The sequence below is a fragment of the Canis lupus genome, chromosome 15, assembly GCF_011100685.1.
Source record: "Canis lupus familiaris isolate Mischka breed German Shepherd chromosome 15, alternate assembly UU_Cfam_GSD_1.0, whole genome shotgun sequence".
Lineage (NCBI taxonomy): Eukaryota > Metazoa > Chordata > Mammalia > Carnivora > Canidae > Canis > Canis lupus.
Window position 1 is genome coordinate 34,607,060 of NC_049236.1, and position 24,911 is coordinate 34,631,970.

The 24,911-nt window shown below is 46.1% G+C and overlaps 1 protein-coding gene across 1 annotated transcript in view; it reads left to right on the forward strand.

The window, feature by feature from the left end:
* The window catches only part of PLXNC1 (plexin C1), a gene marked incomplete at its 5' end in the record, with an annotated part of 137,172 nt that overhangs the window by 31,800 nt on the left and 80,461 nt on the right, over positions 1 to 24,911 (forward strand). Inside the window, 2 exons of the mRNA XM_038558657.1 lie at positions 2,458 to 2,558; positions 23,642 to 23,753. Of these exons, the coding sequence (XP_038414585.1) occupies positions 2,458 to 2,558; positions 23,642 to 23,753 (213 nt within the window). The remainder of the gene's footprint in view (positions 1 to 2,457; positions 2,559 to 23,641; positions 23,754 to 24,911) is intronic.

The following is a 24,911-nucleotide window of genomic DNA, read 5'->3' on the forward strand; positions in this document are numbered from 1 at the left end:
GGCTTGGTAATTTAGACTCATGGCCACTGGAACATACAAAGTATAAAGGAGATAATTGAGACTTACAGAATTATATAATGGAATAACAGCTGTCCTTGGGGTGGCTCAGTGATTGAGCATCTGCTTTTGGCTCAGGGTGTGATCCCACATCAGGCTCCCCAGAGGGAGCCTGCTTCTCTCTCTATGTCTCTGCCTCTCTCTGTCTCTCATGAATAAAGAAAAGACCAGCTGCCCTTGGTCCACTCCTACTTTCCATTCTTTTGTCTCTCGTTCTAAGGGGAATAGCAATAATATCAAGCTACACGTGCTGTTATAGTCACCAGGTAGGTACGCAGGCACTTTGTAGTCTCCAGAATTCCTAGGAAGGCCATATTGCCCTTTGCTCATTGAACAGCTGGCTTTGTCAAGATGACCACAGTGGGATGGGCAGTGGACCTGATCTATGTTGGTAAACCACTTCTTTGCCATACGGAATCTTCCCCAGCAACTTGTTTCACTGCTCAACACTTTTCATTCTATTTATTCCCTGGGCTTTCCACTTTGAAAGATTTTTGTCTGTTCCACAAACTGCATGGATTAAGTAGCTATTCCCATTCCCAGGCTTTATTTATCAAGGGCATCTGAAAACTGCCAGCCAGAGAACGGACTGTGCTATCACACAGAGCTGATAAAATTCCAGCCCAAAGTGGAGACTCTTGAAGTCTTGCTTGATCCAAGCATGTTTTTCCACTCAGCTTTTTGAAACATTGCAAATAGCTCATAAATTCTCATTACTACTTTCCTCAGAACTCAAGCTGAGAACCACCGTGAGAGCCACGGATAGCTGACAGGTCCTCACTTTCTGGGAGGTAAAGAGCGCTTAGCCTCTGGTCATTCAAAGTCTGAAGTCCTAGGGAGAATTTTTGACTGGGCATCAAAGCAGGTTATACCTACATTCTTCACTTAGGTTTAGTGCTGGGGATCCTATTAGTAAGCTTCTGGCTGAGCCAGTATAATCCCTGGAGAGGCGAAACCTAAGGAAGGTTCTTTCCTAGACTCTTGGGGAGATAGTAACAGCCAAACTAATATGCCCTGGTATGTCTATAGAATATGTGGCCGTTAAAAATAACTGTATGAAGATTTATGCATTGCTGTGGGATAGTCACTATAATGTGTTATTAAGTTAGAGAAGCAGGTCCAACGTAAGTACTTATATTGTTCTCTCTTTTACATGGAGTTATGTTGTTTGTGTGTTTAAGTACACCATATAATGGTTCTCATAGAATGTTCTAGAGACTCATATTCCACTAAGTGCTCTGAGCAAAAGTGGCCCTAGGAGGAGATGCTATTGACTACTTCCTGGAGTATCGTGATGCTTAGCATATTCAAAGGCTCTCAAAAGCCTTGTTCTAAGGAAACCTATTTGCCTTTTCTGTGTAAGGTTTCACACGTCTGTTGGATCGTGGAGCCTGTTCCTCACACAATAGCAATAGCTAACATTTATTGAGCGCTTAGTATGTGCCAGACAGTATTAATAGTCAACAGCACTGTCACCATTTCACAGATAAGAAAACAAGGTTAGATAGATTACATATTTATGAAAATCCTCCCAGAATTAAAAGGATGTTGTGTGAGCTATGAGGAAATATCCACATTCTGGTGAATTCTGGCTCAGGCTGGTGGTGTGCCCCACATCGTTCAGCAACATTGAGGACTGTGAGGAATGGGTGGGTTTATTTTCCATGAAGTCAACTTAGAATTGAAGAGTGCTCCTCAGCATAGCCTATTTTTCTCAGCAACCCTTTCTAGAAATCTCTGTGTCTCTAACCTTTTAAAGAAGTTACTTATACCTTCTAGCGTGTACAACTTCCTGGCTTAATGAGTTCTGCAAGTTTCCTTACTACCTGCTGTGGGATTTTTGCCTGCAGAAAATGCGCCGTGTGACACTGAGGTCCTCTCTGCCTCCTGCCACCCTGCTTCCAGGCCCCGACTGGCTGTCTCAGATACCTGGGTCTCCCCAGCACAGGCACCTGCTCTGTGGGTTGCTATTTCCTGGCAACTGGAAGAGGCAGCTCTAGGGGCAGGCAATGATTTGAATACTCCCCATTTCTTCTACTCTCAACTCCAGTGGAGGGAATGTGAGCAAGCAAGCCAGGAGCTGAAGTGATGGAGTTACCCTGGCAGGGCTGTGGGATTCTCCTCATTTCTGGGCTGGATCCCAGCCCTACCAGGCAGGAGCCTCTGCTGTGGGGGGCCGCAGGGTACCTGGGAATCTGTACTCTCAGAGGCTTCCCCAGGGGATGCTGAGAAGCGACTTCACCCCCAGAACTCTGAGAACTGCCACCCAGTGTCATTACAGAGCCTGTCCCAGTCCAAGTTGATAAATATGCTCCCTGTGGCCCTTTATCAGATAAGGTGTTGTAGTTTTTCTGGTGTTGCTTATAATTCCATCTGAACCACTGCCGTCTTTATTTTTAGGTGAGGAGAATTCGTGTTGCAAACTGCAGTAAACATCAATCCTGTATGGAGTGTTTGAAGGTAGCAGACCCTCACTGTGGTTGGTGCCATTCGCTACAAAGGTATTTCCTGATTCTTTCTCACCAACTCACATTTTGGAGAGAGAAGAAAAAAAAAGTGTCAAGCGGCCGAACACTTGTTGCCCTACTTTGACAATCCGTTTCGATGACCTGGGGGCACTGATGAGCTCTTTGCCTGAAATATCACGGGGTGATGCTAATTAATTCTCAGGATGTTCCCAGTTGTGCAAATGGGGGGAACTCCTTGGGCCCCGATCATGCAGGGTGGTCCAGCCCCCCAGGGGTGGGAGCCAGGTGGGTGGGCCACTTAAAGGAGAGGCCGGAGCTCTGCTTTTACTTTCTACTGAGTTCTCCAAGACTCCAGAGAGAGAAACACACAGAGAGAGAGAGGTAAAAGATTTTCCCCCTCAGAGGAAATAAAAGAATAGGGATGTTTGAAAATTTTCGGCTGAATCCTCGTAATGTCATGCACCCGGTGGGCTCAGTGGGGGCCTTATTCTGGACGCTGCTGTCTCCTGATGCGCGGCGAGGCCGGGGCCTGGTGTCCAGCCTCCAGCCTGGTCTTGAGTGATGATGTTCAGACCCATCCAGGCTCGGAGCAGGCTTCCTTGAGCGTTGCTGGGACCAGCCTGGTTGGATCCGCTGTTGCCATGGCAACCCAGTACTCGGCTCCGCTACAGAACGAGGAGGAGAGCGCCTGAGCTGCAGCTCAGGCAGGAGGAGGGAAAAAAAAACAAAAACAAACCCATAACAGTGTCTGTCAGTTTGGTGCTTTCAGTTTTTAAAGGTGAAAAGGGATGAGGAGGAGCAGAGCAGGTGCAGAGAAGCTGAAGGCTGAACGAGGGGCAGTTGGGGGAAAGAAAAGAGGGCGGGGAAGAGAACTGGGGAGCCCCTGGGCAAGGTAGCCCAGGGCAGTGAAGGGAGAGGGCGAGACTCCAGTACAAGCAAGAGGTTCAGGAGATAGACTAAGAACGTGGGGCTGGAATCAACTAGGAATTCACGGGGTGAATCAGAAAGCTGAGATGTGGCAAGACGCACACTTGCCCTTGCCTTTCCCTGCGCTTCCTTGCGGGGCTGTTTCCCTTGGAATCACAGGCAGACAAAGGAAGCAGGGCCAGGAGGATTCTCATGAATAATCGTAATTGGGTAGGAACGCTTTCTTCTCGTCTCTTGCCCAAGTCTAGAGTTTAAGAAATTAACTGATCATCGACAGCGTTTCATCGGGAAGGGTACCCACTAGGCATCCTCTTTCCCACCCCTTTCAGTTAGGTAGGCTCCCCTATTTGCAGAGCTCCCCTATTTGCAGAGCCCCGAGCAGGGGTGAATTCGGCAGTGGCCGGGGATAAATTAGCCACGCAGAGCTAGTGGCTACTGTGTTGGCAAACACGGGTCTGGAGTTCACAGGCAGTGTGTCCCGGCTGGTGAGATGAATTTGGGGCTCAGGCGTGTTTAGATGGGATGTCAAGAAGCCCTAAGACCAGATGAGAGAGGCTATGTAGGGGACAAGTAGTTGGGGAGCTGAGCACCGAGGTGGTACCGTGGTTAGGGATGGAGGGGGGATGATGAGGAAACAAAAATTGGGAGGGGACAGCCAGAAAGGGAAGAGGAAAGACTGAGAAGTTGGTTTCCAGGACTCCAAGGGAAGAAAGGGAGCAGTCCACCGAGCCAGATGGTGCTGAGAGGTTGGGCAAGAGAACTGAGCCACTGGGCTTAGCAGGTAATGATTGACCATGACAGGGGCTGTTTGTGGCAAGTGGTGCTAAAGCTGCAAGAGAAACTAATGAGAGGACAGAGCAGAGACAAACTCTTTAGAGGAGCTTTGCTGAGGGAAACAGAAAAATGGAGCAGATGCTGGAGGAGAAAGTAAAATCCAGAGGGTCTTGTTTGTTTGTTTTTTTTTTAAACTTTATTTATTTATTCATGAGAGGCAGAGACATAGGCAGAGGGAGAAGCAGGCTCCATGCAGGGAGCCCGATGTGGGACTCGATCCCAGGTCTCCAGGATCAGGCCCTGGGGGGAAGGTGAGGCTAAACCGCTGAGCCACACGGGCGCCCCAGGGTCTTGTTGTTTTTAAGATGCATGAAAGAACACTGTGCTTTGGGGCTATTGGGGAAGTTCCAGTAAAGGAGAAACTGATGGTGCAAGAAAGTGCAGGGGTGGTTGCGCAGTGTCGGGTCTCAGAAGATGAAAGAAAATACGATCTAGCATATGTGTAGGGAGGCAAGCCTCAGGCATGAGGGGGCAGGTCATCCTTGGTCATGGGAGGGAAGGTACAGAACATGGGTCCCCGGGCAGGGGGAGGGGTGGAAGCATGTGCAGTGTCATTTGGTGTTGCTTACATCATTTTCAGTGACTGTGGACCAGTGAGAGTGAGGTGGGGGAGGAAGTGCCAGAGGTTTGAAGGGAGGACAGGGAGAGAGACGATAGGAAATAGAGTTGGAGAGAGAACAGAGATGGGAAATATAGAATGATCGCTTAACAGCAGGAGGGCCCAGTTGAGGACAGTGGTCTTGCTTTTGAAGTGAGAGCAGTCAGTGTGGTTTTGCTCTTCGAAGGCTGTGTTCAGTGCTGCTGGTGTAGTGACAGACTTGGGGAGAGCTAGATTTAGCAAGGTAGGGCTTTGCAGGAAATCTGTCAAGAAGGCGACAGGGGCCTGGGAACTGAAGGTGTATCCAAGGGATAGATGATGGCATTTTTTTTTTAAAGATTTATTTATCTGAGAGACAGAATGAGCAGGAGAGGGAGACAAGCAGACTCCCTGCTGAGTAGGGAACTAGACGTGGGGCTCAATCCCAGGACCCTGAGATCGTGATCTGAGCCAAAATCAAGATTCAGACACTTAACTGACTGAGCCACCCAGGTGCCCCTGGACAATGGTATTGACATGGATATTGGTACTTAAAGTAGTGGCCCCTGGGCTCTCAGCTGGAAGCGAACTCTAAGGAGGGGAGTGAGGGATAGGAACAGGTGACAGGATCTGTGCACAGGGGGTTGTGGTTGGATTTAAGACTCGTTGGAGCTGGGGAACTAGAACAGGATAGTAGCTGGGCTGTAGGGAGGTCGTGGAGGGGGTTATGCTATTGGTGATGACAAGGTCTAGGGTATGATCGTGTACCTGAAATAGAATGGAAGACAAGATTGTTGGTAGAGAGAGTCAAGGAACTGAGGTAGCAGAGTGTGAGATCAGTCGTCTGTTTGGAAATTGCAGTCACCAAGACCAACTGTGGAAACGGTGTTGGAGTGAGGAGCAAAGTAGTCCAGAGGAGGAAGGAATTTGTGGGGGTGGGAGGGGTCTGTAGATGGTTGCAACAAGCTGGGCTCTGGGTGGTGTGGGCAGATGGCCTGACTGCCTGAGCTTCCAGGCTGGGGCGCATTGGGCAGCAGGCTTGGAAAGGGGGAGGAAAGAAGAAGCATCCAGAAAAGGCAGCAAGATGCAAGCAGGACACTCACAATGAGTGAGAGGAAGCAGCCAGCCCCTGAGCTGGCTTCAAGGAAACTGTGTCCCCAGGGGAGAGGCTGGTTCCGTGAGCACACGAAGTTAAGAGGAATGATCAGAGAAGAGGCTGAAGACACCAGGGCATTTCTTGGTGACTGGCTAGGAGTTCCAGCCTTCTACACAACTACTACTCATGCTTCCTCCCTCCCTCCCCCTGTCTCAGTACTTTCCAACAGGAAGGATGCTTTTAAAAATCTAAACCAGGTCATGTCATTCCCCAGTTTAAAACCTGCATTGGCTTTCTCTCTTAGAATCTGGTCTCTCTGACTGCAGGACCTGTGTCCATCACCTAACCCTTCTGTGCCTCTCATGCCTCTCTCTCCTCTGTTCACTCCACTTCACCACACTGGGCTTTCTTTCTGACTTAGGAATATGCCAGACTTGTTCCCGCCTTGGGCACTTTGCACTTGTTGTTTCCTTAGTCTAGAATACTCTTCTCCAGATCTTTCCATCACTGGCTCTTTTCCTAATTACTGAAGCTGAAGTGGCCTCGCCTCACTTATAATCACCTTGCTGTTTTATTCTCACCATGGCCCCACTGCTGTCTGAACTGATCTTATTTCTCTGCCTCTTTTGTTAAAATGTAGGTTCTGTGAATATTGGGACCTTGTCTGTCTTGTTCACTACTATACCCCCATAGTCTAGAACAGTGCCTGACACATAATAGGTGCTCAGAAAATATATGTTAAGTGAATGAAGTAGATCGAGTGATTGAGAAACTCTACCAGTGATGGGTTGAGACTTGTGCATCCAGTAATACAGAACATTCTAGACTGATGGCCCTTCCCAGCCACATCAGATCACTTAGTTTCAAGCTGGCTTCATTCTGGCCTAAGACAAAATAAAACTAAGCGTCAGATCTGTGACTCATATTGAGTTCCCAGTACCATTCAAAATTAGGAATTCTAAAGGGGATGTTTTCTTATAACTGTAGAGCATCCCACTGTGTTTATTTTAAATGTCACAGATTTATTTAGAAAAATAATTTATTTTCTCTTTTGAGAAGGTTGAGCTTTCTTGCATATGTGTCTAGAAAATGGATTTGTTGAGAGCGGGGGGTGGGCAAGAAAACTATCTTAACTTCCTTTTGATCGGGTGTTAAGAATAGGCATCTAGTATAAGCAGATAAAAAGCAATTAGATAAACAATGAGCTCTGAAAAGTCTAGTATTTTATTGTTGGAACCTCAAATCCAACCTGTGCTGAATTTGTCTGTGTGGGTGGAAAGTGAATTTTTGCAGGCTGAGTATCTTGGGTTTGGAAGCAGTTTCTCAGTTTCTCCCATATTGCAAAGCACAGCACATGTGTTCAGTTATGGATTTCCACAAAACTGGCAATCCTGAACCAATGAACGGGTGAGGTTCCAAAAGTTCATTTGCAAGTTTGTTTGGCACTCAGAATGCATTCTCCCATGGAAACAATGTCATAAATTAAGGACTCCGTCCCACACCAGCCCACAAAATTCAATTGATTTCGTTTCAACAAATATTTATTGAATATTTACCAAGAACCCAATGTGGGAAATGAGATGGCGAGGTGTTATTGAGAGAAATCAGATGCCATTCTTGGCCTTGAGGAATTCCCAGGCCAGCTAGGGAGACAGACATGTCAACAACATGAACATGCATTCATTCAGCCATATATCCGATTGACAAATATTTATTGAGCAGCCACGTTGTGATAAGGCCTGTGCTGGGTGCTCGGGTTATAGTTCTTTCTTGCCTACGGAGAGTCTGCAATCCAGTGAGGAATGTGGACAGGTGTAAATCAGTGAGGTTTCTGCTCTGGTGATACTGCATTGACAAATTCTTAGTGGCTTAAAAGAAAAAAACATTGTTTTCTTGTTCATGGGTGAGCTCCAGTGGGAGGGGGTGGGGTTGAGGGTAGGATGCCCTTTGCCTCAGGTACAGATCGAGAGATCGATTCAGGTCGTCTTCACACATCTCTCATCCTGCGCGTACCGTTGTCAGGGCAGTCGGTGGAGACACCAGGGGCCGTACTAAACTCTGCAGCATATTCAAAGCCTCTGTTCACATCATGGTTGCTGGTTCTCTGCTGGCAAGCACACCACATGGCCAAGCCCAACATCAGTGGGGTAGGAAAATACTGTCTACCCTAGTGGGAGACGATGGAAACAGGACAGAGGGTATGGATTTGTCATTGCACCACGGGACAGATTGAAGAATTGGGCATAGCAATCCAGTCTACCTTAACAAGTAAAAGAGCTACCAGTCTACTGATAAGTGAGTAGAGTATATAGTAGGGGTTCGCACAGAAGCAGTGGAGACACATGAAAAACATCTAACCCAACTTCAAAGTAAAGGAAGGTTGGCAGGGAGGAATGTCCACACCAAACCTGAGGTGTGAGCAGATACCAGCCAGATAAAGCTGAGGCGGGCGACTGGCTTGGGGGACAGGTGTGTCAAAGCCAGGAGCTGTGGGAGCACCTGGCCTGATGCTCAGTATGAACGGAGCATACAGCCTTGGGCTGGGGGGTGGATGGCGAGCACTGTTGAGAAAGTGGTGTGGTAGGAGGAGCAGTGGAGGACGGGTCTTATAAGCCATGTGAAAGAATTTCAATTTTGTTGGAAGGACTTTGGGGAGCTACTGCAGAGTTTCAAGCAGAAGAGTGACCAGATCAGGTGTGTGTTTTAGAATAAGCATCCTGGTGAAGATAGACTAGAGGGGAGCTGCTGGATGCTGTGGGCCACTTAGAAGGTGGTTGTAAACCAGCAGGAGATGGGGAACAGGTTACAGGGATGATAGTAGCAATGGGAAGAAGTGGATGGACTCAAGAGCTGTTTTGGGAGATGGAATTGACAGGACTTTGTGATTAATTAGATTTCCCCTTGAGTTTGACACACTCAGAATAGGGCCATAAAATAAAAAATAAAATATCCAGGTAGCCACTGTTTACCTGGAAGATGTATTCTTTCCCCCTGATCTAAGTCCTCATAAAGACAATAAAGAAGTGATACCCAAACACATGATGGATTGGACAAGGCCTTAGATTGGAGCCCAAGGATGGGTACTTAAGTCAGAGGGAGCAGGACTTTGGAGTGATGCCAGAGCTGAGTCTCAGAGGGTGCAGCGGGGTGAGTCACTGCCCTTTTCTCAGCAACACAGTGACCTTGGTGTTGAGATGGTAGGGGAGGGAGGCAGGCATCTGGCTTGGGTGACCAGATGGACAGGGGTGTCATCACTGAACAGGAATGTAGGAGGGTGGCCTGTTAGGGATGCACAGCAATGCAGGCGGTGACAGCAGAGGACGAAGAGTGCAGGTCCTAGAGTTGGCTTGCTCAGGATTGAATCCAGGCTTCTTGAGGAGCAGCAGGTTCCTTACCTTCACTGTGCCAAATCCCCTCTTCCATAAAGTAGAGCTGATAAAACCTTCTAGGGTGGCTGAGAAGATTAAATCAGATAATGTGCGTAAAGCCCTGGGCATGGTACCTGAGTCCTAGCGAGCACTCAAGTAATGTTAGCTATTGTGATGGTGGAAGCCCAGAGGAGGGAGCCATTAGTTGTAACCAAGGTTAGGGAAGGCTTCAGAGAGGAGGTGGCATTAAAACTAGGCCTTGACTAAAATTAACAACACAGGAGACAACAGGTGTTGGTGAGGATGCAGAGAAAGGGGAACCCTGGTGCACTGTTGGTGGAATGCAAACTGGTGCAGCCACTCTGGAAAACAGCATGGAAGTTCCCCCAAAATCTAAAACTAGAGCTACCCTATGATCCAGCAATGGTACTAGTAGGTATTTATCCAAAGGATACAGAAATACATATTCAAAGGAGTACATGGTGTTTATAGCAGCATTATCGACAATTGCCAAACTATGGAGAGAGGCCAAAAGTCCCTTGACTAGTGAATGGATAAAGAAATTGTGTGTGGGGATGCGTGTGTGTATATGTATTTGTGTGTGTGTGTGTGTGTGTGTATAATGGAATATTACTCAGCCATCAAAAAGAATGAAATCTTGCCATTTGCAACAATATGGACCAAGCTAGAGTGTATTTTGCTAAGTGAAATAAGTCAATCAGAGAAAGACGAGTATCATGGGATTTCACTTATATGTGAAATTTAAGAAACAAAATGGATGAACATTTGGGAGGGGAGGAAAGAGAAAGGGAAACAAATCATGAGAGACTGCTAACGATAATGAATAGGGTTGCTGGAGTGAGGTGGGAAGGTGGGCCAGATGGGTGATGGATGTTAAGGAGGGCACTTGTTGTGATGGGCACTGGGTATTATGTTGTAAATGATGAGCCACTGAACTCGACTTTTTTTTTTTTTTTGAACTTGACTCTTGAACCAATATTGAACTGTATGTCAATTTGCTAGAATGTGAATTAAAAAAAAAAAAAAGATTAAAAAAAAATTAGGCCTTGAAGCCTGAGTAGACTTTGACCAAGGGAACTGGGAATGGAAAGCATTTCAGAGGATCCAGCATAGGGAGCTGTCTTTTGAAGGAGTGGCAGGTTGGCCGTTAGTCCTAGAGCTACTGGCTCTAGAAGGAAGGAAGGAAGGGAATGGGGGTTCGGTGGGACCAAGACCTGAAGGGCACTGAGTTTGGACTTTATTAGTGGGTCCTGGAAACCCATTAAAGGATTTTCAGCAGAGGACATGACCGTATTTGTATTTTAAAATGATCATCCTGATGGGAGTGTCCAGCATGACCTGCATTAACCCCAGCACCAACTGTATCAGATTTCCCAGCTGTACCCCTTCCAGGGTACCCTGTCTCTTGGTGTGCCTCATAATGGATGAGCTGCTTTCACATCTTTGCCTGAGTCATCTACTTGGCTGCTCTTTCTCCAGATTTCATGTGCCTCCCCGTCTCTCCCGGCACCACCACGAGGCTCCCCTTGCTCTGGTCCCAGTCATGCAATGGAACCAGGGCTGGGTCCTCTTCAGAAAATGGGCCATGTGGGAAAGGCCGAGCTGGTCTTTGTTGTCCTACTCTGCCGTGGCCCTCCTCACACAGGAGGTATGCAAGATCAGGCTTACTAATTAGCAGGTGCGTTAGCTAAAGGTATCTGTAGTTCCCCTTGATTATTTGTATAAACCTAACACTTGGCCCATATTCTTCTACATATTTCTTCCATGTAGACACATGGAAAAGCTTCAAAAAGCCCTGCTAGCAGCTGTTGGTAGATCAGTCCTCAACTTGGCCTGACAACGGTGCTCTGACCAGTCCCTCTGTCAGCCTTTCTGAAAGGCTGGGGGTCACGGAAAGGGGTTTTGAATGCAGGAGAGAAAAACTGAAATCTGACTGCTAAACCATATTTGTCTCCAGCGCCCCAGAGTAACAAAGAGTTAAATGATTTGCTTGTGGCCACATCCAGTTCCTTACGCTGCTGTCCTGGGTTGGGGTCTCCTCCCCTCTCTCCTCTAAGAGACATTCTCTCCTCAAGTTTCTCTGGCCATTTTTTAACTCAAAAGGCCATAGACTGTTATCACCCCAAAACTTGGCCAACGCAACCCTTGGTATATGGTGATCCATGAGGTCGGCCTTCCTGCGGCCTGGTCTGCCCTCCTGAGAGGTGGGCAGTATCAGCAGAGAATCCCCCCTGAGGGCTTTCCAGTAGGAGCCTGCTGGGCTGTGCCCAGTGACCCTTCGGGACACAGTTGCAGGTGCCTCTTACAGGAAGCCTGCCCGGGCCCCAGGCCAGTCAGAAGACAGTCTGCATGGGTGGAGGGGGATGTGCTCACACAGGACGCTGTGTCCTGCATTCCAGGCCCTTTTCCTGTAGTCCTCCTGCTACCCTGGGAAGGAAGTACTAGGACAGCACCCACTTTGGGGATGAGAAAACAGCCTTAGGGTATATATTTGTTTTCCACAAATTACCACAACCGTAGTGATTAAAACAGCATACGCTTATTATCTTACAGTTCTGGAGATCAGCAGTCTGTGGTGGGTTTTGCTAGGTTACCTTCGAGGTGTCTAAGGGACGGTGTTTCTTCTGGAGGGAGAACCCATTTCCTGGTCTTTTCTGGCTTCTGGAGGCAGCCTACCCGCCCTGGCTCATGGCCACTTGTTGCCTCTTCAAAGTCAGCAACGTAGTGTCTTCACATCTCTCTGGCTCTGAATTTTGTTTGCATCGTCACATCCCCTTCTCTGACTTGACCCTCCCACCTCCTCTTGATCCCCCTGTGATTATTTTGGGTCCATCCAGATAATCCAGGATGATCTCTCCATCCTGAGAGCCTGAATCACACCTCTGCAAAGTCCTTTTAGCTGTTCCAGGAGATACATGTGCAGGTCCCAGGGACTGAGACGTGGGTATCTGTGGGGCCCGTGATTCTGCCGACAGCAGGTTGTACAAGAGGTGGAACCTAGCTCGAACTCCTAAACCAGTGCGTTCACCTCCCACTGTAGGGAAAGGGAAGAGAAACAAGGAAGAGACATTGTTCCCTAGAGGGAAGAGCCTGGTCTAAATGGACCCTGCATGGAGGACTGATGGGATTCGGAGTCAACCCAACTTGTAGAAAGCCTTCCACCTTGGAAGTTGAAGCATCCATGCCTTCATTTAATTGGTATCTCTTGAGAACCTAGTGTGTGGCAGGCACTGCCCTAAGCCCTGGGATTATGCAGCGGTGAGCAGCACAGCCTGAAATCCTTGCCCCCGTGGAGGTCCTTCCGATGCGGTGTTAGATTCCTGATGCTGCCCTAGCAGATGAACACTAAGTCAGTGGCTTACACTAACACAGATTTGTTCCCTCACAGTTCTGGAGGCTAGAAATCCAAAATCAAGGTGTCGGCAGAGCCATGTTCCCTCTGAAGGCCCTCGGGGAGAGTGCTCCCTCCCCTATTCCAGCTTTTGGGGGCTCCTGGTGACTCATGGCTTCTGGCAGCAGAGCTGCAAGCCCTGCCCCTCTCACTACATGGGCCTTTCCTCTTGGTGCATTCAAATCTCCCTCTCCTTTCTCTTTTCGAGGCTGCAGGCATTGGATACCTTAAATCCAGGAGGATCTTCTCTTGAGATCCTTTCATTACATCTGCACAGACCCCATTTCCAGATAAGGTCACCACCTTCTGAGGTTCTGGGTGGACATGAATGTTGAGCGAACATCGTTTGACTCACTCCATGAGGCAAGAGGGACAGTGTAAAAAAAAAAAAAAAAAAAAAAGAGGGACAGTGTAAACATAAAAAAGGAAATAACATGTCAGATGGCGATCAACATTCTGAAGAAAAATACAGCTGAGGACGGGGGTTAGGGAGTGCTGGCTGGAGGCCCAAGGGGTTGCAGTTTGAGCCGGACAGTCTCCGAAGGCCTCACAGTGAGGGTATGTCTCAGTCAAGACCTGAGCACGTTTGGCTTTAGAGATGCTTCCCCTCCACCCCCCCAATCCCACCCCCCAGGTGATGCCCACACCGAGCTGAGTGGCCAGGAAGACAGTTTGACACAGAAGATGATTCCAATTCTGTATTGAGGCCTCCTTTCCTTCCAATCCGGGATGTGTCCTGGTGCTGGCAGCCTGTACAGTGACACTCCTTTATGGTCTAGCGCGGCTCTAATGACAACGATAATGGTAATAATGGGATTTGGGGGCGGCCCCTCCTTCTTGTGTGAGGACCCCATTGTGCCGACTAATTGTGTAGAAGCAAGTAGGACAACTGTCTGTGGGGTGGAAGCAGTGGGGAGCAAAGAGGGATATGTTCTTGGGACCTCGGGGCATTACTGAATTACCCTGGCAGAGGCCCAGCCCCTGCATGTGGGTTACTGAGAATCCTAAAGTGATTCGGGGGCCTTCGAGCAATGGAGGGGGCTCTCAGGTGAACCCAGCTCTCTGGATTCTTCTTCATCCTTATCCACTGCCATAAGCTGTGAACACCTCCTACTTAGTTCAAAGCAGAAAGTAGAGAGGAGATGACATCACTGGGGGGCACATCTCCTGGCACCCTGAAGGTTGACAGAGGTCAACATGGGGAGAACGCTCGTCTTACTCAGAAGCCCGTTTTGTCTGAAAGAGGGGGCAGCTGAGGTTCTCAGAGCTCAGCATCCAGACTGCTTATCTGTACCATCTCTTTAATTGATGTTCTCTGACTTGGAACAAGTACCATTAGGAACGCCCCTCTTAGTAAATACATGTTTTAATGGAATAGATTTTTTTTTTAAATGACCTTATCATCTCAAGCAGCAGGCACTTTCACAAGTAGGTATTGATTGGCTTTTAAACATTCCTCAAATGTTTTCCCTTGTCTTTGTGACCTAGCATATGTCCTGTTCCCAGCACCTTCTCCACCTTCGAATGCAAGGTTCCCATCTTCACTGGAAGCCTTCCAGGCAGCCTTTCATGTTTTTGCTTGTGTAATGTTTTGTAAAGCTTAGGAGCTTATGTTCTGCTATAGAGAGAGGAGGGCCACTTGTGATATGCCAAGTGTGGCGCTCAGTATTGCTCTCGAGAAGATGGGCCACCTGCTTTCCTGATGGGGAACATGAGGCCCAGAGAGGGGAGGGAATGTGCCGTGCCCCCTAACTGTGCAGGAAATGTGTAGAAGAGCAGCCCTGAGCCCAGATCTTCTGGACTCAAGGGGCATCGTTTTCCCACGTTTATTCCCATGTTACATATTTTAAGAACACCTCCCTTAAATTCTTCATCTCGTGGTTTGCATTTGGAAGTAGAGACACCAGCTTTTGTATGCTCGTCACCCACAAAAGAACCACACGGGGTGAAGGCTACAAATCCCTTTTGTGTGAGTGTTTCAGTCCACAGATGTGTTTTATGTGTGCTAAATAGCTCAAAGTTTCGAGACAAAGGCTGGTTTCCCACCATGCCAGTTAACAGGCCAGCCCACTGAACAAAAATCAATGAAACAACTTAGGCTGGTATCATGGAGACATAGTCAAGAATTTTAGTCACTTTAAGATGGAATTCTTAATCCAATTCAGCTAACGCTTGTTGCATTCGGGCCGTAGGTCAGGCCCTGAACTAGGCCATTGGGGGAAAGAGCTGAATGAGGCTCTGCCCTGGAGAAGCTCACAGGTTGGGGCGGGAAGCAAACACCAAGCAAATCCTACCCATACACTGTGGAAGGTGCCCCTAGCTGGTGCTCAAGGTGTAGGGAGACCCCAAAGAGCCCTTTAGTCTTGGGAGGAAGGTGCATCGTGATTAAGAATCCTTCAAGAAGCCTTGAACTGTGCCTGCCTCCTCAGGGAGGAAGGGTACACTGACTGCTGACCTGGCGAGTGTGAGCAGCGCCCATGGGCCATATGATGAGCTTTACTACCCGGATCCCTGTCTCGGCACTACCATTCTGCGTGTGATGGCTTACATCATCCAAATTTTTGCCTAAAGTCTGTTTCACTTGCCCACATAACAGGTGTAACGACAATGACTAGTATTTACGGAGGCATTACCCTAAGCCTTACTTAAATAGATGTACGTTTTGCGAACCACTCCACGAGGCAGAAACTATTAACATCCACATTTCTGCAGATGGACAGCCTGAGATGCAGGGAGGGTGCATGACTCGCCCAGTGTCGCCAGCTTGTCGTTGCCACAACCACTCTCCTCTTCGTTTCTGAGCCGGGCTGGTCTTTCATCATTTCCTTGCAGAGAATGGAGTTCCAAGCTTTAAGTGAACTTGGGGTCCTGGCACATGCTGCTCCTTCTCCCATTATCCTTGATGTGGCTCGGTGGCTTTCATCCTAGATTTCTGAGCTGAAGTGCCATCTTTCCCGACCAATCTAAAGTAGCTCCTCTGTGCTACCTTTTTAGTTTCTGCGGAAGACCGACTTTAATTTGAAATTATTTAAAATTATTGTTGGTTTATTTGGTTTTTGTCTGTGTGTCACTGGAGTGTAAGCTTACTAACAGGGGGACTTTAATTGGCTTATACACCGATGAGTCCACGGTGCCTACTGTGGTGTTTGGTGTCTGGTGGGCACTCAGTAAATATTTGTGGCATGAATGCCAAATATGGCACTAGGTTCTCGGGGTACCAAGGTGAATGAGGTGAGTCTTTCCCTCCGAGGACCTGCAGTCTAGTGGGAGGGACAGGCAATCAGCAACTGATGCTATGTGCTGTATATACCTGGAATGTGTGTAAGGTGCCACAGGGACACAAAGGAGGGAGCTGCTGCTTTGCCTGGAGGTTGGGCAGATGTCATGGAGGAAGAGACATTGACCTAGCCTTGAACAAGGAACTCACTTTCACTAAGTAGACTGCAGACCCAGGAGCGCTCTGGGCTGTGGGAGCAGCATAGGCTAGGAAGAGCCAGGCATGTTTGCGTTGGATGCATCAGTCAAATAGACTCGTCAAGCCACAGTTGCCTAGGGATGAGTTTGGAGAAGAAGGCAGGAGCTAGATCATAGTGCCAGGATAGAGACATGAACATGGAAATGTGTGCTCTAGGTTCCTGGGTGTAAAAGACAGCTAGGCAGAGGAGTTTGATACAGGCACGGGTGCCATTGAAGGCTTTTAAGTAGGAAGTGCTATGATCGGCTCTGCACCTGAGAATAACCTAGATGTCTATCTGGAGGCTGATTGAAGGCCCTGGAGGTGGCAGGAGCCCAGGTGAGAAGTGATGGACGAGGGTGGAATGCAGGATATAGCATAGAGGGATGCTTAGAGTTAATAGGTCCTGATCAACTGAATATGAGAGCTGAGGAAAAAAACCAAGAAAGGCCTGAAGTTTTGTCATTTGATCCACTCTTTGAATTATTACTCATTGACCAAGATCAGGCCGTATTTCCCAGCATGCATGAAAAGAACTTCTAAAAAAAAATGTTGGAAGATATTGCATCATTCATTCCTGTCTTGAAAAGTTACAAAGCATGCCGGCATAGTCAAGGCTCTGAGAAATCCTGCAACAGAGAAATTCATTTAATTTTATTTGGCCAGCGTCTCCCAGACCTCTTAGCAATAGAACCCTACCTTAAACTTAACACTTCAAACAACCCAAAGAACACCGTTGTTTTCTGGGAAGTGACTAAAACCTATCTTTTACTATATGGTCCATGTGCTATCCTGGGAAGCCTTTGGAAGCTTTGAGGAATTTGGCACCAGGCACAAAAGCATGGACGCCAGTGCCAGACTGCTGAGGTTCACACTGTGCCACCTGACCACTGCGCCTCCAGTTTCCTCATCCGTGTGATGGACCTGATTAATAATAATAATAATAGTAGTAGTAGTAGTAGTAGTAATAGTAATAATAATACCTGCTTCCTGAGGTGGTTGTGAGGATCAATGAGTTAATTTCTGCAAAGCCCTGGGAGCAGCACCTGGCCTGTGGGAAGGGCTCAGTGAGCGTCAGCTTTCTTGTGAGGTCACAGAGGCACATAAGTGAGACTGCAGGAGTAGCCCTCCACCTGCTAACTCTGTGACCTTGGGAGAGTTATATGGTGCCTTCTGCACTCAGTTTCCCCCATCTGTAAAGCAGGGACAATGATCATTGTTACTGCATAGCTTTGTTATGAAGAATAAATGAATCAAATCATGTGAAAGAATGTGGCCTGGTGTATTAGATGGTTTCATTTTTTTTTTAAGTCTTCTAAATGGTCTCTGTTATTAGCACAATTTTATCATGTAGATTGCCTTTCAGCTCCAGGTTTTTCTCTTCCCCAGCACATTATTTGGATCTGGTATTTTGGCATTGCCCTTTCCTGACTCCGAAGGCCTTGAATTCAGGGTGTAGTTGGCCACTGATGGCCTCCTGTCTTCTGTTCGGTCCAGTTTGGTTTCTTCATCTCCTGGACTGGGGATCATCAGGAGAAGGTCCTCTTTGCCTTTCCTACAAACACAGACATCTGAAATCACTCAGCAGAAGACCTTGGGGTGCTCTTGTAGTGAAACCTTCCCCCAGTGTGGACACAGCCTCTTGTTCCCTGAAAGAGAGGCTGGGTTGTTCCCTTGCTAAAAGTTTTCTGATACTGTATCAGTCTAGAATCTTTGGAAGAGGTTACACCAACCCCACATTCAAGCCAATTACCTGGTATTTAGTTATCGGTTTCCTTCGGGGACTGTCTGCTCTTGGTGAACAATTAGATTAGGGGATGCTGATGAATTTCGAGTGGCAGGAAGTAGAAGTTACGTTTCTGAGTTCAGAGTTTCTATTTCAAGGTTGAGTAAGTGGGCTTTTTGAGGTCGGTGGCAGGGAGGATGCCACCTCCTCCCCTGCACTGGCCCTTTCTGGAACCTTCCAGGCGCATGTGGGTTCTGAGTGTGAGGTTTAATGTCCACTTGATTCCTCTGGGCGCTCCAGGTGGCAGGGCAGGGTCGGTCAGAGGCTGTCTCCAGAGGAAGGGCCATGACACCGTGTTGTAGATTGTGACCTTGGAATGGATGCCAGGGACCCAGCAGAGATAGCAGGTGTAGTAGTTTCCTTTGGAAAAGAGATCACCCTAGGGTGGAGCTGCTGGCAAGGGGTCCAGTTGGCCCCATCTGAGCCCTGGGGGCTCGGACCCGAGGCCGGGACACTGGGCCCTGCTGGTCACAAGAAAAGGTCACAAGAATTTAGGAGGGATCCTAAATTCTGTTAGGATTTTGGACAATTTTTGCACAGTGAGAAGCTCTGGGTTGCTCTCTGGGCTTCCCAAAAGGGAAAAGCTAACTCAAAGATTGCAAACTGTTAAATATTCCAGCATGTTGCCCACCTCATTGGATAGTGTACCTCGAAAAGTAGGTGAGAAAGGGCTTCCTTTTTCCCAGGTTGTCAAAATGCTAATGACAGAAGAGCTCACTTATGTGCCAAAATTCACTTTCCTTTTTTTTTTTTTTTTTAAGATTTTATTTATTTATTCATGAGAGACACACAGAAAGAGAGAGAGGCAGACACATAGGCAGAGGGAGAAGCAGGCTCCATGCAGGGAGCCCGATGCAGGACTCCATCCTGGGTCTCCAGGATCATGCCCTGGCCTGAAGGCAGCGCTAAACCTCTGAGCCACCCGGGCTGCCCCAAAATTCACTTTCATACTAGTTTTTCAGTGCTTTAATATCTGTCACTTAAATTTTAAGACTCATGCTTACAAAGTTACTACTGTAACTTCACTGAAACTGAATTGTGGGATTGAAGCTTTTGGCTTACTATAGCATTTATTACACTACTTAATTCAGTAAATAGGTAAAAGTAGCCTTCAGTTTGTATTATTTTACATGTTTTTACCTGTAGTTGTGAATGTGAATTTACCTGGGTACTGAGATGGACAAATAAACTCTCACTGAACAAGAAAAAGAGAGAGAGAGATTGAGGCCTAATAGAGTCAGATTCCAAGGTCCCCCAGCACATGGGCATTTTACCTGCCTGGGAACTTCAACTACTTTTCAGAAGTGGGTCTCTCTCTTCTTTATGTTGGCATGAAAACAATTAATAATTTAAATCCTACCCATTAAAAAACCAGAAATACTGTATAAATACAATAGTATAGTAATAAATTTAAGAGTGGATCCAGCTGGGCACTGTTCCCAGACTACCAGCTGAGCAGAAACACAAATAAGTAAAGTAGAAGAAAAACTGCTATATAATGCAAATGGCTGCAATCTCATTGTTTCCTTGCTACTCTTTATTGCAAATATGTAGCATTGAAGTTACATTATGGATAAATAGGCTTTGTGGGCTAACCTGGAGACCTAATCACAGTTTATAACATTATTTCTAGGGGAAGAAAAGTGTATTCTAAATTACAAACAGATAGGTAGCAAGCAGATTGTAGGTGTGTGTGCAATAGATTTGTAAATTGGGGGCCTCTTGGGATTTTAACCTGTAGATGCATGTTTTGTACTCAAGGCTAGTGATCGATGAAAATCAGAGGCCTCTCAGACGCCCCCCTCACCCTCAAGTCTTTGCTATCCTTCAACCTAGAGACTCTGCCTGGCTTTCTTTAATCTCTGTCCCTGGGATGCCTAACCTGGCCCAGCCTCACCCTCCTCCCCAGCCACTGTTGAGGCCCCAGGAAGCCAGGAGGAACTCTGAATGTCTTTGCCCTTTCACACCTTATTAAGTGGGTAGTTAGGGTTCATAGGAGGCCATGCAGCAGGGTGGCCAAATGGGTGGCTCTGCAGGCACACTTCTATCACTTGTGGCTGCATGACGTTGGCATGTTATTGCACTTCTCTGAGCCTCTGTCTCATGCCTATAGAACGAGGTGGTTGTGAGGACTAGTGCAGGAGGGCCACCTGTAAGCACTCAGACCAATGCCTGATGTGGGGCAGCGCTCTCTCCTTGCTACCTCCTGCTGGGGTATTTGGGTGTTTAGACAGATTTCCATGAACCCGGGAAGCAAACCCATTCTAGGAAACTATGTTCTGAATTCCAAACAGCAAACTTAAAGACAAGTGTCTGGAACCTTCTGTTCAAGAGTGGAGGTCTGGATAGGTTTTGAACATACTTCTTCATGAGTCGGAGGTAGGGGGGGACCATGTACTTATATAGTTGAGTGGGCAGTATCGAACTCTGTTATTATTTTGAGTAGATGAAGCCCTATAGCACATTTCATAGCAAACTAATAAGAATGAGCCTTCCTAACTAGCTTTCTTCATTAAACTATTTTTGCATAAAGTGGTGTTGTTGTTGTTGTTTTTAATTTCTGATCTGGGTTTTTTTTTTTTCTTTAGGTAATCTTTTCTTTGCATTGAGCTGGTTCTGTTTCCTGATTTGCGAATAGGCTAGTGTCTCCATGTTGGCCATAGGGTGTAGGCATGAGCTCTCCCTGGAAATAGGACTGGAAAAAGAAAATAGTGATCAGGAGTCTTAGGACTTTTGGGTAGACCCTCAGTAGAGGATGGGGCAGGAGCAGTAACACAGAGGAAGGGAAGCAAATCCATTGCTTGCTGTTCTCTCCAGAATGTGCTCATTCTAATCTGAATCCAATTTTCGTCTCATCTGGGGCCTGAAGAAATTGAAATGAAGCCACTTAAGAGATCAGCCTACCTGAGAGCACCTCACTGAGGATCAGCCTCACCAAGAGTCGTGTCCAACCATGACATTTTAATTTCATTTGGGCAAAGGGCTTAAGTGTCTGTGCCACCTGACCGTTGCTTTTGTGATACATAGGAGTAGGAATGATAGCTTTCGAAAGGGATGGTTTCAAAATAACTGCTTTTGTTTTACTAAAATGGGGAGGGGGGGCTCTAAGATCTGCTCCCCCTCCTTAAGAAATTTGAATGTGTGGGTAACATGCTGTCATGAAGATTTTATAATTTGCAATATTGCAAAAGTAATAAGATACTGTTGTTGGTTGACCATCTGGTTGTACATTCTTGGTGTCACGGTTTGCTGTTTTATTTTTTAAATTTTATTATTTTTACTGGCGAGAAGCAAGAAATGGGAGTTTAGAAATTTCAGAGGTGTTTTAGAAACAAGAAATATATGTTTAATTGCTTAACATGGCTAGATTTTGTTGCTACCTTGTACAAAATAGGAAGTAAAAGGTTCAGTATATATTTTTTCTTTTCTTTTCTTTTTTTTTTCTTCTCAAAAGATAAATTGAAAACTTCTAGTCTGTTTCCTCTCTGGCCCCGGATTTGAACTTTGAGCTTACAGTAACAATAGTCTCTTTATCATAACTAAGAGTCAGACATACGTTATAAGAAAACTTTAGAAAGAAAAATCACCAACAGAAGGGACCTACAGCGATTTCATATTTCATCCATCCATTCAAAAAATATTTATTGAAACCCCGGTATTTGCATATCATGCTGCCAGACACTGAGAGATTTGCTGAAGAAATCTTAAAGACATCCTCCCTTCCTTTGAGGAGCTTAGAGCTCACTTGGGGGAGAAATGACACCGACATACGAAACAGTTAAGTTGTAATTCAACACAGCCTATGATTAAATACCAAAATGTGCGGTTCCGGCAAGAAATGCTACAGGAGTTCAGCAAAGGGAGTGATAACTCAGTGGCACTACTGTGTTCTGCCTACAAATTGGCAAATTGCAGCACTATTTGTATGAAATATTTTACACTTGTTTTTTTGGCAGCCCTTAGGCCTTGACTTCCAGGCAGCATTAAGAGCCTACGACAATATTTGTACTCCAGTCTCTCTAAAACTGGCTTTTTGTTTTGTTTTTCTAATAGACGGAGGAAGTGCCTTACACAAACCAGAGTGCCCAAGAGAGGCAGGTAGTTTTGACAGTCATAACCTCTTTCAAACCCAGAAGAAGGAACCAGCTCCGTCATTCTGTTTTTCAGTCCAGCCTCACTCGTCCCTGGGTGGCACCCTCTCCCTCATACCGACCGATGGTTTAATTTGAACTTAATGTCCGTGACGGACGAGCTAGCCATCAAGGGTCAGATAAATTTATGGCTTTGGAGAACTGCTGATGAAAATCCCCACGGTCAGGACGTTGGAGAAGGAACCAACACAGATGTAGGGGAGTTTGTACACAGATGTGATCCCTGCAAGCAGGGCTCCCCAACACTTGCTCAGAGTACTGTGCCCGGGGATGATGTTTAATGAAACTCACCGGCTTCCTGTTCTATTTTTGTCATATTCAAATTAGCACAGAGCTCAAAGATGAAGCCATGAGGCCTAAATTCTTACAAATGAAAAAAAAAAAAAAAAGGAGAGAAGAGGAAGAAGAGGAAGTAAAAATGCTTGTGAAGTCAGCATACCCTTTCGGGAGACCACATCCCACTCCACTCCGACCCTTACAGGGACTCCCCACAGATGAAAGCTTTTATCACTTGGTTGCTTTTCGATCTCGTGATTCACAAATTTTCCATTTCTTTGAAAACGTACTGTCACTGGTTCTCCTCTACCCCTCCATTTTAACCTCAGGCCCTGACGAGGCATAGACATAACAGAGATGTTTTGGTCTTTTCTTGATATTATCCAATGGAACATTCATGGAGTTCAACCCCTTTGAGAATAACACAACCCTGGCTGTTCGTCCTTTCTGTGGGGTTGCTGGCCCTTCTGGTGAGGCAGGAGTTCCCAACTGAGCATGACCTGCAGTGGCCAAGACATCCTGCAGAGGAGGCCTCTCACCCTTCAGCTCCTGGTCATGTTTATTAGAGGCATTGGCCCTGGCCACAGATTAAGATTTCTCTGGGCCATCCTCTGAGCTGACAGACTTGGGAAAATAGCCCTGGAAAGTGTTGCACCCATATCTTTTGATATAATTGGGTGTCTGTCTAAATAAATGTTCTATAGCAGATGGTTATGGAATGGCTTATCACATTCTTGGGAGGACTCTGCCCTTGAAATATTTATATTTAATTATCACACTACAAGCACAAGATGGCTTCATTATTTTTCTAATAAAAAAAAGATTTTCTCTGTGGGTTGATATTCTGGGAATGAATCACAAACCTAAAATTTATACTATATGTAAACCCTTTCTTGGGCTCTGTGCACCAGGGTTTTCTAGAAGGGAGCACTTTAATTTTAGAATCCAGAGAGGATGAGCTTTGGGTGTGTTTGGCGATGTCATCCTGAGAGATGCCGCAGGAGCCAAAGTTCAGCGTGTTGTCTACATTTGTTCTCTGCTCGTGGACATGATGGAAAAAATGCTTGGCTGTTGTCCTGTTGCTTTTCATGGTTTTAGCATCATGTTCCTATTCTCGTTCAAAATCAATAATCCTGTACAAAGCCTGGCATTCTGTACTGAAGCCAAATATGAGAAAGTTTTAACTAATGCATGTGTGGGGTTGCTGTTTTGTTGCCTTTTCCTTTTTTTGATAGGTGTACTTTTAAAGAAGACTGTGTAAATCCAGAGTATGAAAACTGGCTGGATATTTCATCTGGAGCTAAAAAGTGCCCTCAAATTAACCTATTTCGAAGCAGCAAAGATAAGGTAAGAGGAAAGATTTTAAGTCGTCTCTATTGTCTCATTTTGCACCACTGATGCCAACTTCCTTCTGTGTGTAAAATATCTACTAGCATTAAATAAGCTTAGTTAGGAGAGTCCATTTATTTAGTTACTGATATTGAGAGCCTGACAAATGCCATACACTCTGCAAGAAGACATATGTCATGGAGTTTGTCATCTTGTAGAGCTGAGGAGGATTCTCATCCATTGAATTTAAAGAAAAAATGGACTATTCATGTGTAGTAGAAAAATGTATTGATAAAAAAAAGTTCAGATTCATGGTCAACAAGAGTCCTTAAATGCAACTTAAGTATAGAATTTTGTTTTACGGTCCTTTCTCTAATTTGTTTAGGCTTCTCCTGATAGCTATCTTATATACATGTCTTTAAGCAGTAATGGTAGGGCAAGAAACCACTATGGGCAGTGAGTATTACGAATTGGGTCCCTTGGAAAGTCAGTGGGCTTTTGTTATGGGCATACTGCCATTGGCAGCTCTTCGCCCTGTCATTGGATAAGAGAAAGGATGCAATGGGCAGCATATTCAAGCATCTTCTGGTTCACACACCATCCATACCCTGTGGGAATACGGAATTCCTGCTTTGTAATCTCAGTGGTGCTGTAAGGAGACATTGTCTCCCTAATTATAGTTCTTATATTATGAATAATTGTACAGAATCCCCATCAGCAGCCAGTTGACCTGTCTGCTGAGCCCACTCTGTTTTATTTGAATGCCACATTAACAAGGAAATGGGCCACTTTCTCTTTTCCCGTACACTTTGCCATTTCAAATAGCAAGAACCATACCACTTAAGATGATTTAACATTTAATAAAGGAGAGCCAGAGCATTTAATGAGTGATAAATAATAAAAGAATAAAGCTTTCAAGTCATAAGTGATCAGAACTTACGGATTTAAAGTTATTTGGCTATTGTCACTTTCTATTGTTTTCCAGCAGGTTGGGGTGCGGGGTTGAGAAAAGAACTTTCAAAACCTTCATCCAAACCTCCACCAACCCTGAGTCAGAGTGAAAAAACTGTGAAAAAGATGCTGAGGTATCTCAGCATAGGTGTGGTCAAATTTTTCTCTTATCAGTCTGAAAAATAGCTAACTTTGATGTTAATAGAGAATGATAAAAAAAAAAAA